The sequence below is a fragment of the Astatotilapia calliptera genome, chromosome 8 (assembly GCF_900246225.1).
Source record: "Astatotilapia calliptera chromosome 8, fAstCal1.2, whole genome shotgun sequence".
Classification (NCBI taxonomy): Eukaryota; Metazoa; Chordata; class Actinopteri; order Cichliformes; family Cichlidae; genus Astatotilapia; species Astatotilapia calliptera.
This window is the reverse complement of record NC_039309.1, coordinates 3,851,916-3,866,257: the sequence shown is the minus strand read 5'-3', so window position 1 is coordinate 3,866,257 and position 14,342 is coordinate 3,851,916. Positions and strand designations below refer to the sequence as shown.

The window sequence follows — 14,342 nt, the reverse complement described above, 5'->3', positions numbered from 1 at the left end:
ATACGTTAGCATGAGACTCATTTTTGGAGCCTCCAATGGCCGTTGGAGGAACTGCACATTTGGCAGCACTAGCTTCACTTTCAGCCCTGGAGGTTGCTGCTTGGTCTGAACTAATTTTAGCTGTTAAGCTTTACTGTTGTACTCTGAGCACCGACTACCAAGTGTGTCTACATTTTGTGATTGAGTCACTGCGCTTTTGTTCTCCGATTAAAAAATAAATCTGATATTATAGCAGGCCTGATCTGTAAAGGCTGAAGTTTGGAGGAATTAAAAAAAATAATTAAAGCTTAGTTTGGAGTTGATTGCTTCTGTAACACAATTGTCATCAAACTGAAACTCTTTCCAGAGGAACAAATCTAATCTCGACAATCACACAATCAGATCGTTTCACATCTTTTTTCTTCATTTAGGAAACAAATCAAATTTTATAAGTAAAGACAACTGAACAAAACTGGGACAAAAGAGAATCTTATGACTGGAAAAAGGGTCGGCTGTTATTGCCCACTGCCCCCAGCTGAACACTGGTTTTACTGGGCAGCTCCCAGTTGTGATTGTGTGTATTTATTTGCATGTCGAGTTCACATTTTCACCAAACAGCTGGACCGAATAAGTCACGCTGAAATGTGGGACAGATGTTGTTGCACCATCACTGTAACACAGTTACTGTACAGTAAATCCCAGCAGGTATTGCAGCAGATGACCAGCAGTGCTCAGCCTGGTAAGATACAGCGTCTCTTTGCCCCACATACAAACTCCCACCACCTCCCCCTTTACTGCATATTGTGTTTGCAGAAGGCTTCACATAATTTAAAGTGACAAGCCCCTGTCTCGACATTCCCTCCGTCTCTCCTGATCCCCCCACCCCCACTGCCTCTGTTTTATAACCTTCTTTTCTTTCCTGCCATGGATACACACCGGTATGTTGCTGAAGAATTACATCTGTGACCACCTCGGACGCTTTTCTTTCAGACAGTACAGCTACAAATATTTCTGTTGCCAGGCTGAATCCACAGACTGGCAACATTTCGGATTCACAGGCGCGAATGCAGACGAGTCATGGTGATGCACACCCCGACCCCGACCATTTCCAGAACCGTGGAACTTTGAACACCATGGGAACTTTCTGAGTGGTGTTTACTCAGCATGGCACTATCATTATGCAGCTTTAGATGGATTTCTAATAAAATAAGCATAAATTATACATGCAAGGGCATCTGTAGCTTCAAGCTGTATGACAGTTTCTTAACTTTGAGTTTATAAAGTCAAAAGTCTTGCTTTAGTGCATCTGTGCTGCTCGGCAGGTCAATAAGAGGACCCGACGGGACAGATCAATAATGCACAGAGGCTCCGGCCGTCGAACGCTACACTACAGGGCCTGTAATTTACAGTTTGTTTGTAGTCCACCGCCGGTACATTATGTGCCTGTGTGTCTCGATGCATCACTCCCACTCCCATTAGCTGCAGAATAAAGTCAGGGGATGTGGCTGAAAACTCAACAGATAACCTCTGATCAGATTGAAGCTCTGTATTTGATTCAAATACCACGGGGTCAGCGTCCTTGCTGTGTTTTATCAGATCCTCCTGCAGTGCTGCTGCTGTTTACTTTCTTCCTCTCTCTCTCTCTTTAGAGGGTTTAAACACTTTCATCATGCACAGCACAGAGCTGCTATCCCTTAAAAGTGGAAACAAGCACCAAAATCTGAGAGTTTACCCTGATGCCATTCATTAGAAAAATCCCATCAGCAGCTTGAATTTTCTTGAATTGTCAAAATAACCATCGAGCAGCTATTTTACTGCAGAATTTTGACATTTCTGAAGTTTCACTGATGATCTCTCTATTTCTGACCATGACTAAGTCAAATTTATTCCCCAGAGCTTCCTTTACTTATTTCTTTTAATGTAAATCATCACAAACCTGCAATGGATCCATCCTGGGGATGAACCTCCCACCTCAACCCTTCATCATCAGCTGCTCTTTGTTGTGCAGTATGGCCCTCGAAGAACAGCAGCTATCTAAGCGAAGCCTTTCAGTTGAAGAATTTTGCCAACAAGTGGATTCTTTTATTGATTAACTTCACTTTTATAACTGAAACCTGACTGTCAGTGCTGTGCTCTCTGTTAAGGTGGCAGAGCAGATATATTCCCTCAATCCTCTTTCATGTGATTGATGATTTTCTTTGGCACAAAAAAAGGCCAAGACCTCAAAGCCAAAAGCTAAAAATGAAATACTCTGACAGGGTTTGCAGTAAAGGTTGAAATTAGAAACAATTTCCACAAATGAACCTTTTTATTTATATACTGTGCAGGAGAGTGAAATATTTCTGCTTCATCCTCTTACCAAATATTTCAAAACATGTGGTCCGGGTCATAAACTCAATGAGCACATTAGTAAGTCAGGTGTATCCTGTTCCTTATCCTCTCCCTGCACATTATTTTCCTTTCTGTGTCTCCTTATAACTTGTGCATAAATAATGAAACTAAGCCTGTTCACTCATGCAAACAGCGCGCCGACTGTAACGGATCACCTCCACGAGGCCAGCCGTGCTTTATGCGTCAGCGGTCACAAGGGGGCACTAAACTGTTCCCCATGCACGGAGACTTCATTCCCATTCATGTCACTGTTTCCTTGACAGACTTTGACACGTGTGTGAGGCAGCGCTGCTGTCATGTGATAGCGAGAGATTTTGCTGTTCGACAGTTTTTTCTTTCGCCTCTGGGTTCCTGGGATAGTTGCAGTTGTTGGAATAGACAGATGTTCCCACTGTTTTCACACGGGGTATTTTGCCTGAGGTGTGTTTGTGTAACAGAACGACAGCAGTGTGTGTGTGTGTGTGTGTGTGTGTGTGTGTGTGTGTGTGTGTGTGTGTGTGTGTATAGGGGGAGAGAACAGAGTGTTTTGTTGTGTACTGTGCAGGTTGCTGAAGGACAAAGTGAGTTTTTATGGCTGTTACTGCAGTATCATCGTTGGCCCTCACATTAACACTCACTGCTGACAAGCCTCAAGGTCCAAACTATTAACTACAGCATGTTTAGACAGTTGGATCAGTGATATCAGAGATAACCACCTCATTCACTCACAGCCCAATGAGCAGATTAAAGCACATCTGCCTGTCCATTCTTTTACCAGCTGACTATAAACAGCATGTACAGTACATGCTACTGGAGTCTTATAATGCTCATGGAATGAAAGCTCGAATGGTGGAATAACAAATTACATTTATTACATTTAATTTTTATTACATTAAAATCAAAAATCTCTTTCATAAGAGTGTACTTTCCAAGAATCATGAGCAATAACAATTAAACACAGAAATGGCCTTAAATTTGTGGAGTTCTTACTGATCTGCTGTTTGGGACAGATGGAAAGAATCTTAAGACCTAAAACAATAACTTCCCACACATTTTTGATGAATGCAATTCAGTAAGCGAGACAAGAATAACCTTATGAATGATAACATACAGGTGGTTGCGTGCAACACATGACACAGCGGACATAATGCATATTGACTGCTATTTTGTTGCTAAATCTTTTGCATTGTTTTTAAGCAGCTATTAACCTCCGAGTTCAAATATCTGTTCGGGTGTAAAGGGATGAATCCGTGCCAGTTCATCCGATGGCTCCCACCTGACCATCACAGACTTGGTTGGGAAAGATGGCCAGAATAAAACAAAGATTCAGGCTCCTGTTGTCATTCCCCCCAAAATGTTAAAATCCCATTAGCTTTAATTATCAACTAATCAAGAACTAATGATTTTTTAGGTAAATCTGTGATGGTCAGGTGGGAAATGTTTTAAAATGTTGATGAACTGAGATGGAATGACTCCAATTTCAAGTGAGTTTCTCTCTCGTGCAGCTGCTTTTCCTGTGGTATCGTGTGTACTGGTGCACATGAGCCTGAAAATCATGCCACTGTTTTCAGATTTCATCGTAAGACATGATCTTGTTACCAAAGACATTTTTCACTGTCTCACCATTCACTCTTTAAATTCCCCTCCCTTCCATCTTCTGGCTGCAGGTCGAGAGAAGAGAAAGGGTCCCATGATCTCTGCCGGCGATGCCGAGTTCCCCCGGGATTACCACACCCTGGCTGCCACTGGTGGCCGCGGGGCCCGACGGTTCCCCGACAACAGCAACGGGGGCTTCACGTCGTCCTCGCTGGACCGCCGGCACAACTCTGTGGCCGCCAAGAGCCTGGAGGCCCTGAACAGCATCCACAAGGCTGACATAGAGCGTCAGCGAGACGCCATCATGGACCTCCAGAAAAACAAGTTCTCCAACAGCCCCAGCAGCATGTCACAGGGCTCCCCCGCTGCGGGCCGACAGGTACTTTCACACTTTCTGCTCTGACGTGAACAAACCAAAAAGAAACAATGAGCGGACGAATACTTCCCTTTGTGACATGAGTAATTATAACTGCAGCAGTGGTGGTCTTGGCACTTTAATCCTTGTTAATTCTACTTATAATGAGCTAAATCTCTCGCATTCACTCCCAATTTCCATAAAAATAGAAGGTGGGATTATTTTCCTGTTTCCATCAATCCTCCTGAGGACGATTGGTGCAGGATACACCACCTTCATCGTGACTCATACTGTTTATCTTAGCAGGCGGAAAGAAGTTTCTAATCAGTCGGCTGCAGTTTATGTGGTTTCTTTTATAGTTTGTCAGGAAATCGAGCGAACAGTCCTGCGAGAATACCTACAGAAGGCAGCGTGCATACGCAAAATGATGAAGGGAACTCAAATGGCAGGTTTTTTAAGTCACAGTAGACACTTTGCTTTCACTGTGAGCTTCTGTCTTGTCACTGATGACAACAGCTGAGGTTATTGGAGTTAACTAAAATGAAAATAAACCAGGCGTGAAAAAAAAACACATTATAAGAATAAAAACTAGAATTCTGAAATCAACAAAAACCACCTGAAACCAGATTTTACTGCCCTGTCACTTTAATAAAAGTCATTTATCAATCCAACTCAATTCAACAACTTAAACATGACTCCATTTTTTTTTACTCCGACCATCCAATCTACCAATCGTTTTTACTCAGAGATCGTGTGTTTAAATTCAGAAGACAGAAATTCGATATTTATTTTTACCTTCTCCTGTATAAAACTATACAAAGGGTCAGTTAAGGTTTGCTCTGCTGCCTTGGTGGGGGACTAATTAAATCGACACCGTATACTTCACCTAGTATGCTCAAACCCACCTCCTCCGGCTCCTTTCGATTTTGTGTAGCAGCTCTACTCCGAGCCTCTCCTGAAGGAGCTGCACACCCTGTCTCTAAGGGAGAGCCCAGACAGCCTTTGGAGGAAGCTCATTTCTGCCACGATCCTACTCTTTTGGCACGCACAGCTTGTGGCCATAGACGAGGGCAGGAACATGGCTGTTTGTGTTTCACAACTTCCTCTCATTACCACAGCAGACTGATACAGCATCCACACCACTGCAGAAGCTGTGCAAATACATCTGTCAGTGTCCCGCTCCACTCACTTCTCACTTGTAAACCAGAGATACTCCAGGCAGGAGAGGGCAATCCAGCCCTTTCCAGTGGAGAATCACAGCTCAGACTCAGAGGGGCTAATTCTCTTTCCATGTGCTTCACACTTGGCTGCTCCAAATCGCCCCAGCGCAAGCTAGAGGTCACGTTTGATGAAGTCAGGAGGCAAGGATCGTCTGCAAAAAGAAAAGAGGATGATATCCTCTGCCTCTGCTCCCAGCAAATGTGTTCGGTATCGCTGACAGGGCAGCATGTCACAATTCAAATCATAAATATATCCATACATATCCATATCATATGAAAGGAAATATATAAGACATTGGAATAAAATTAGTTTGACAGTGACTTTCATCCATGTAGCCAGCTCCTACGCGAACAGATCAGAAAAAGTAAATGAATTCAGTACAAAAAGCAAAATAATTGGTGGTCATAGGGAACAAAAATACACCATCTGTTAAAGTTATTGATGGTTTTCTGGTCCTGTGCAACATTTTAATTGGTCAACAGATTTCTAGGATTGAACTAGGACTGATTCAGTGGTTTTAGAACCTCCCAGTAAGGACTTGTTTCCTTATGAAGTCCTAATTTGATCAATAAAAGCTCATATCGTGTATGGATTATGACACAGAGCCACATCCACAGTTTTATACAAATCTAGAGGGGGGTGCATCCTCGGGGGAGGTAAGAGTGCTCTCCGAGGGCTGTCAGCTTCTACATGTGAACATTTTCTTCCTGAGAGATAATAGCAGCACATCAGCGGGCCTGCAAACCCAAACAAGAGCATTATGTGGCGAGACGCCTCTGTGGCTTTAGACACACGGATGCAGTGGAGGCATGTTTACGACCTGCTCGCTGGGCCAGAAATGGCCACCTTCTCAGCGGTTATTACCTGAAAAACGTCAGCAATAGAATATGGAGAAAAGAATTGAAGTGAGACAGCGAGCGAATGTCAAAATGTGAGACACCTCCCTTCATCAAATCTCCTCCCTCCCTTTGCTCTGTCTTTTTTTTTCTTTGCTTCATATTCTCAGCTTCACTCTGCCATCCATCAACGCATGCTCTCATTTGATACCTGTGACAGATAGTCTGCTGCAGCTCTTCTCTGTTCGGCTTTAGGGAATAACATTCAGCCATAGGGGCTTATTTTCAGTCTTTCTCAGAAGGAGATGATGTCATATCTAAAATGCGGGGCTGGAGCAAACAGCACCTGCCGGGGCTACAAAAATAAAGAAAAACCGCCGTTCCTCTAATGGCCACTTGAGTCTGGTTTCAAAAACGAGTCAATCCCGACAGACTTAAAATGTTAAAATGTACAACTTTACAGTGTGTCATGTCACGTTGCTATGTCCATTTTTCATAGTCTGTAGGGTCATTTGTGTCATTTGTGTCATGAATAGATTCATTTATCAGTTTTCTGATTTTTACCCCTGGTGGCTGGAACATGTACACTATCTATAGAGACCAAACATACTTTTAGGGATGTAAAGTTGAAAATTTTAACTTGGGGTTTATTTTGGTTTTCCAGAAAACCTCTGCTGGCCATTAGAGGAACTACAGTTTATTTCACTTCCAACTTGACTTTTTTTGCATTTATCTTTATTAGCACCCAAGGTTTCTCTAAGTTATAAAAGCAATAGATCCAATAAATTTAGTCCTTTGTCAGGACACATCGTCATGTAAACTTTAAAAAGATCCTTCTGTACTCAATCCTGGTGCCAACCAGTGTGATGCTGTACCTTATTAGTGAAGGAAGAAGCCTGAATGACTAATACAAATGGTCAGCTGAGCTGACCTGGATCTGTTGCCTGAGAGAAAGTCAGAGGGACTAAAATGTCTCTGGGTTTCATGAGAGGCTTTTCCAGGGTCACAGAACTGGACTTGGCCTAACTTTGGTTTTCTGTGCAGGAGAAATGAGGGCAAATCCAGGTAGGGTGCAAGCATGCCATCCAACTCACTGCAAGCCGAGTCGCTCTGACCGGCTGTTGTTTAAAGAAAGCTCCAACATATAAAGGAGGGCCAGAATCCAAAGTGCTTGTTGAACCCCCAAGTTAAGGTCAGGCTGTCCTCATTCTTATGGGGAAAAAATGTGCAGATTTGTCAAAGGCTCTAGTGTGTCCTAGTTATACAGAAGACATTCCTGCACCGAGTTCTGGAATTACTGAGATAGTGCTGTCAGTTTCAACACATTATTTTTCTGCAGCAAACGGGTGCATTTTACCCCAAACAGGATTATTATATAGGCCAAAGTCTGCATTTGGAGCTTTGCAGGCTGGTGGTGACATCAGTTGCAGGTTTGTCTGTTAGGTTCCCATCCCATCAGAACATTTACTTTCCACGTTGTTTGGCATTTCTTTCACTTGCCAATTTTAGTTTTTCTTTCACTTCTTTTTAGTGCTTTAGAGACTAAAACTCGGTTAGAATTGGAAAAACATTGTGGTTTTTATAAAAACCTTCAGGAGAGAAATGAAAGAAAAGACAAAAATCCCTTCACAACAATATCCCTCCTTATTAATAAATGATGGTTTGGGAATGACGATCCCACCTACCAACACTATAACCCAGTTTGTGAATGAGCCACGCCGGCGGTTGTAACAAAACAGCAAAGACCAACCTGGTTGTTGACCATCAAACATCTTTACATAGGCTTCCTTTGTCTCTGAACTTGGACTGTTATCGCTCTGCATCCAGTGTTCCCATTGGATGAAGGCACTTGGTATATAACAGCGTGATGAAAGCTGGATCTGACCATAAAACATCCTCATCTGATTACAAAAAAATGGCTAACAACTTGATATTCACAAGTTGTTGGACAATAAGCGCCGCCTGCTTTAGTGTTTTATTCAAGAAGATATGAAAGTAGTGATTGAGCCCATAAACAAAAGTGTTTCCTGAGGTCAAAGATTCATAGTTTTCCCATAGACTTCTATAAAGTCTGATCACTTTTTGCAACCGGACCGATAACCGCCCTGCTAGCCATGAGAAAGAATGTGTTATTAAGGTAATTCTGGATGGGCTTGACTTTTGAGACTCAGAAGCAATGTTCCCTCTAATTTTTCACGTGTCTGAGCGAACACACAAACTCCCTGAGCGTCCCTTGGACCACTGTGAGCAACAGCAGACGTGTGCACTGTGGTCACGCCAGCATCCAATCCATCCAAGATACATGGTTTATTAAAATAATCAAATTACAGCATTTACATTTATTTTTTAATTAACTGCTTTAGCCCACTTACAAAGAAAATGTAAAAAAAAACTTGTTCATGACCTGTGTAGCATGTTAACACCATTGGAAGTAAAAATAACTTGAACTCCAATTTTGAAAACACAACTTTCTTTTTTTTTTATTTATTTATTTTTTATAAAGCTCTGACTTGTATTATGAGTCTGTGGTCTGGGAGAGAGTCTGTAACTCTGCAAAATACAGTATATATTGACCAATGTTGGGCAATTAATTATATAGTTACTTCTTCAAAAAAGTAACTGAGTTATGCAAACAACATTTTTTGCAGCTGTTTACCTAAAAATGCAGCCAAGGCGTTTTTTAATAAACATTTCAAACTATTTACAGAACAATCAGCTGTTCTGCATCAAATTATTTGTGCCACTCCTAAAAATAATTTCTGTCCACTATGAGATGAAGGACAACAACAGCCTGATACCTGCAGGCCTGACAGCAGCAGATGTATCACTGCTGTAACACCTGTAACACTCAGCAGTCACCTCATGGTGTCTAACAGTTTGGTCAGGACTGGACTGGGACAAAAAATCGGCCCGGCCCCCCAGGTATTATAGGAAAAGCCATAAAGCCTTTGAATGAAAACAGACACTGTTGTGACAGTGATGTACAGTCTTGTTGGTATATGTATGATTTCTATACATTTTACATCAGATAAAAACTTTGGTTGTAAGCTTCAGATAATTATTTAATAAAAGTGAGACATTTTAAATGAGAATAAGAAAGAAAACTATTTCCTTGTGCCCCCCTTTTCCCTGTTTCCCTACCTGCCCCCCTGGCAGCACTTTGCTAGATCCGCCCCTGCACAGTTACCAGCTGTCAGCTACATAAAAAAAAGGATCCTGGTGTTATTTGTCTCTCAGAAACAGTTCATAACTCCCCTTCAACTCATTTATGTCACCTAAAAGGTAAACCTGTTTCTCCATCACCTGTTCAGCTCTGATGATTCAGTAAGGACATCTCCTGGTTTCATCTTCATGTTTCCCTCTCACCACATATCCAAACCGACATCATGACCAGCAGCTTTTACAGCTGTGGCTCCAGCAAACATCAGCTGATACTAGAAATTAATATTAAATAAATTCTAACAACAGTTGATTAAGCTTAAACGTGCTGCTGTTGTTTAGCGCCACATCCACCGTTTCCTCTTTCTGGCGCAAAGTGGGATAAACAAACAAGAGAGGAAAGCCGATCAGCTGATCATTAATCAGTTTCATGATTGAAGTAGCAACAGGAGAGGGAGGAGGAGAGAATGAGAGGAGAAGAGGCAGCTGCAGCGTAACAACAGAATAAATCCAGCTTTGTGTCTTTTTCCATTCTAGCTGAAGTTCGGGACAAACTGTTCCTTTTCACCTCAACACGAAACGCATAATATTTTCTCTGAATACGAGATGATTCCGTCTTTTTACGGGATGGTTGGCAACTCTACTAACTAACCTTATGAATAAAATAAAGTTCACTATCAGTAACATAGCACCCACCCAGCTGTATAGAAACTCTGTCATGCTAGCTAGTACGCAGTACGAAAAAGTCAGCACAATGAAAATAAACCTAAACTTGGTTTATATCTGACCCAGATAGACTGCAGTCATAACTTCTTACCTGAAGTTCAGTTCACCTGACGCTCGGACCAGCGGCTGCCTCGGGTCTCTCCTCCTGCCTCCCCTTTCTCTCATCCTGCTGGCCTCCACCACTTGCCAATGTTACTGAATCTGAGGAAGCACTGCCACCACCAAACAACTGAGTTATTTTTACACTCCGACCAGCATCTGGCCAATCCACCACCTTTAATTGTTTATATCGTTACAAAGAAAAAAAAGTCACCGGGCCACCGAGCAAATGCCCAATATGCCCGATGGCCAATCCAGCTATGGTCGTGCTATCAGGTAACCCTTCGCGTACCAACTGTGGCACGCGTGCCGAGGGTTGCCGACCCCTAGTATATACGAATGTGAATCGCATTATTGGCTGGACTATGGGGTAAGGTGGCATTGTTCTAATCTCATACGGGAGCAGCCAGTCACTGACTAACACTGCAAAACAGAATTGTTAAAGTTTTAATTTTAATTTCAATTCAGGTTAGATTTTTTTTTGTGCGCAACACAGATTTTCTGTGCGCAGAGACAGTGCCAGCAGTGCGCAATTGTGCACACACACAGCTTAGAGGGAACATTGCTCAGAAGCATGCCCTTGTTTTATCTACAGTCTGTGGTTTACTGTAACTTCAGAGTCAGCGTCTGACCATTTTCCAAACCAAGTAAGCTGGGTTGTTTTCAGATGTTTGAATTGTTTTCAAATGCTCCGTATTTTCCTTCTCCTCAGTTGATTGTTGCGTTGAGAATACCCCTTCAGTCTTATATCTTCCAAAAAGAACCAGTCTGCATACTGTATCATAATATTAGTGTGGAACGGGTTATTTAGTATTCGTATGTACATCCATCCATCTGATCGCGTGGGCAGCAGTTTAAGCAGAGACAGCCACGCCTCCCTCTCCCCACCCACCACTTCTAGCTGTCCTGGGACACTGAGGCATTCCCAGGGCAACAAACTCAATCTCTCCAGCCTGTCCTGTGTCTGCTCCTGGTTCTCTTGCCAGATGGGTATGCCCAAAGCACCTCACCTATAAGAACGTGTCCTCTGTGCCCCTCCCAAATGCCCAAGCCTATCTCTTAGCCCAGGCACATTTATGTATTATCACCTAAAGCAAAGAATTGCTGAAAATATCACAAATACTTTCAGATGTATTCTAGTCCCGACCTCATGAACTTTGTCTGTTGAGCAATGAGCAGCTGTGCTATTAATGTCTCCTACAGTCTGTGGCGTCATCCCTGTTTACAGCAGAGGAGTCCTTCCTCCTCTTTGCTCTGTGGCGGGCGGCTAATGCACAGACTGATTGATTACCTGTCCTGATTCCAGCTCTGTATTTAACACAGGCTGAAACTGATCTTCTCACATCACCCCCCTCCATGTGCTGCGTTTATTTACCCAGACCACACCTTCTTTCTACTGATGAAACAGGGTGGACCGAGGGAGAGGGAGAGAGAGATGGAGAAACAGGTGGAGTCTGCTGTCGTCATGGCAACCCACCGTTTCCCCATATAAGGCAACTGAGTGATATCATATGGTTGGCAATGCCTGGGCTTTGGAAGGAGGCACACGCTGTACTGAGTGAGAGGCGGCAGCAGCGGGAGAGAGAAGGAGCGACAAGGAGGGAGGGGTCGTTTTATCGTCTCTGTCCGGGATGGAGGGGGGCGAGATAGAGTGACAAACACAAGAGGACAGAGAGAGAGAGAGAGAGGAGGAAGAGGAGGGTGAGGAGGAGGAGGAGGAGGGGTAGGAAGACGTGCTAACTGCCTCTTAGGCGCTACTACGGGCACCGGCGAGGGGGGACTCTGGCGGATTCTCGGGGCAAGGGAAAGACACACACACCAACACACACACACACGGAGAAGCCGCAGTGGAGAAAAAATGGAGAGGGGGGAGGAGGAAGAGGGAGGCGTGTGGAGCGGGAGGATGCGCCGTCATTAAGTAGAAACGGTAACTCACTCTTTTTCCTGTGTGGTGCTGCCATGACTGTGACGCTTGGAAGGTGATGGAGAGGAGGGTGGTGGAGTAAAAGTAAAGGTGTGTGTGTGTGTGTGTGCTCCTCATGTATGTGGATGCAAAGCCAGGTAGAGCTGATGAGTGCACACACCTCTTGTGTTTGTGTTGTGTGTGTGTGTGTGTGTGTGTGTGTGTGTGTGTGTGTGTGTGTGTGTGTGTGTGTGTGTGTGTTTTTAGAGGGGAGGGTCCAGTTGTTGTCATGTAGTCAGGTGAGGGTCAGGTGTGTCCGAGGTGCCGCAGTGATGCATGTGTGGACGCGTGTGAGGCTGGGAGTGCACATGTGTTGATGTGTTTGGGCTTGGAGAAGGAAACAGAGTGATGTGAGGGAGGGAGGCGGGGGTGACGGGGGCACAAAGATGGCTAGTTGGCATGCAGGTCAGGCGTGCACGTCTCTCTCTGCTCATCCCTCTCTTTCCTTTCTACGAGTCCTGCCTGTCTCAGCGTGTATGTGCGTCTTGGGATTTCAGCTCAAGTGACTGAGAAATATTGCAGGCAGTAATCACCGAGTCACAGTGCATAGGGGGCCTGTTTGCGTTAGATGAGACAGGTTTTATGTTCCAAAAAATGTCCGCTTGTTGGTGCATTAAATTATCTGTGGAGTGACTTGGCGGTGGATTCCTTTTCTTTTCTTTTCGCCACTCCAATTTAAGGCGAATAGACGTGGCGAGCAGGTGATTACCCAGCACACAGCTCGGTGCGAATGGGAACGTGTCAGAGATTAGAACACAATGGGTGCTTGACTTTGCAATTATCAGATGTTTGTTGCTGTTGCTGTAATTCACACGAGAACCTGGGAGAAGGACGGTGACATTAACGCCTATTTTCCTCCTGCTGACGTGTAATTATGAAGCCGGCGCGCAAAAGTGCCTCCGAGCTGAAAATGTGAAGCCAGCTGGAGGTTAGAGGTTGTAAGCTCTACATATAGAGAAATAATCCTTGACAGGATTAAGTTTCTTTGGAGAGAAATAGTCAGAAAGTGAAATTGGGATACATGAATTTTATTTTGATGCCAACCTTTTGATGACGAGAGGGTAAATTCAGGCAGGATGGCGATTAAACCAGAGTTTTTCCTACAGACTCTTCCTGCCGCTTGCATTGTAATGAAAGTTTTTACTTACTGGGGTTTAAATTACTCGAGCATAGCAGACATTTCTGCGTATCAAATAATCAGAAAATGAATAACTTTTATTATCAAATAAAGAAACCACACTCGCTGGAGTTTTTAGGAGAAAAATATGCATACTAAATGTGCTTATGTGTGCAGCTACCCCCCCATAAGCCCATTCTCAGCCAGGAAAACCCCTGTGTATGAGATATATTGCAATATTTTATATGAAAGCAACATGTGGGAGCAATAAAATCTGTACTGATTACATTTAAAAGCAGTTTCACACAACAGAGCAAGTGTTGAAGAGGATAAAGCTTTAGCCATCCTTATTTTCTTCATTTTTATGGGCTAAATTTCAAATAAGCCAGTATTTAAACACACATTTAATCACATATTCTACCTGTCATATGATCAATGCTAAACTTGAATGAAAATGGAAAAGGAGGAAGTTAAAAGCTCCCTCTGAGATTTCTTCATTTGATGAAGTTGTAATATTTGAAGATGTGTTATGGTCAGTATTGATATAAAGGTTTCTTCCTTCCATATTATACTGGAATATTGATTTCTATCCAGTATTCTATATAATTAAGCTGAAATCTCCTACATTTTGAATATCAGACCTGTAAGTCACTGAATGGTGATTTAATGGCCACAAAGACTGTTTGGGAAGAAGATTCAAGGGTAACACATGAGGCTGATGATGGGAACAGGCTTTATTGAGTCATCAGTGATATGAGGTGATGATGATGTTCTTTAGTTATACCAACATAGCTGCTCATTGGCTCATGGGAAACGCCGGCAATACAATAGGACTCATTTCTAGCAGATGAGGGGAAATGCAATCCAAATAAATCCAACACCCTGATTACGGCTGGATGGGGAGAATGTAGGACGGCTCTT

The 14,342-nt window shown here is 43.2% G+C and overlaps 1 protein-coding gene across 8 annotated transcripts in view; it reads left to right on the top strand.

Annotated features, from left to right (window-relative positions):
- The window catches only part of srcin1b (SRC kinase signaling inhibitor 1b), a 145,553-nt gene that overhangs the window by 57,548 nt on the left and 73,663 nt on the right, over positions 1–14,342 (top strand). For 4 of the 8 annotated variants that reach the window (XM_026177945.1, XM_026177946.1, XM_026177944.1 and 1 more), the window contains one exon: positions 4,017–4,324. In XM_026177945.1, the coding sequence (XP_026033730.1) occupies positions 4,040–4,324 (285 nt within the window). In that variant the 5' untranslated portion in view covers positions 4,017–4,039. Of the gene's footprint in view, positions 1–602; positions 719–3,921; positions 3,929–4,016; positions 4,325–14,342 lie in introns of those variants that run through there. The other 4 variants (XM_026177943.1, XM_026177941.1, XM_026177942.1 and 1 more) reach the window with 3 other exon arrangements.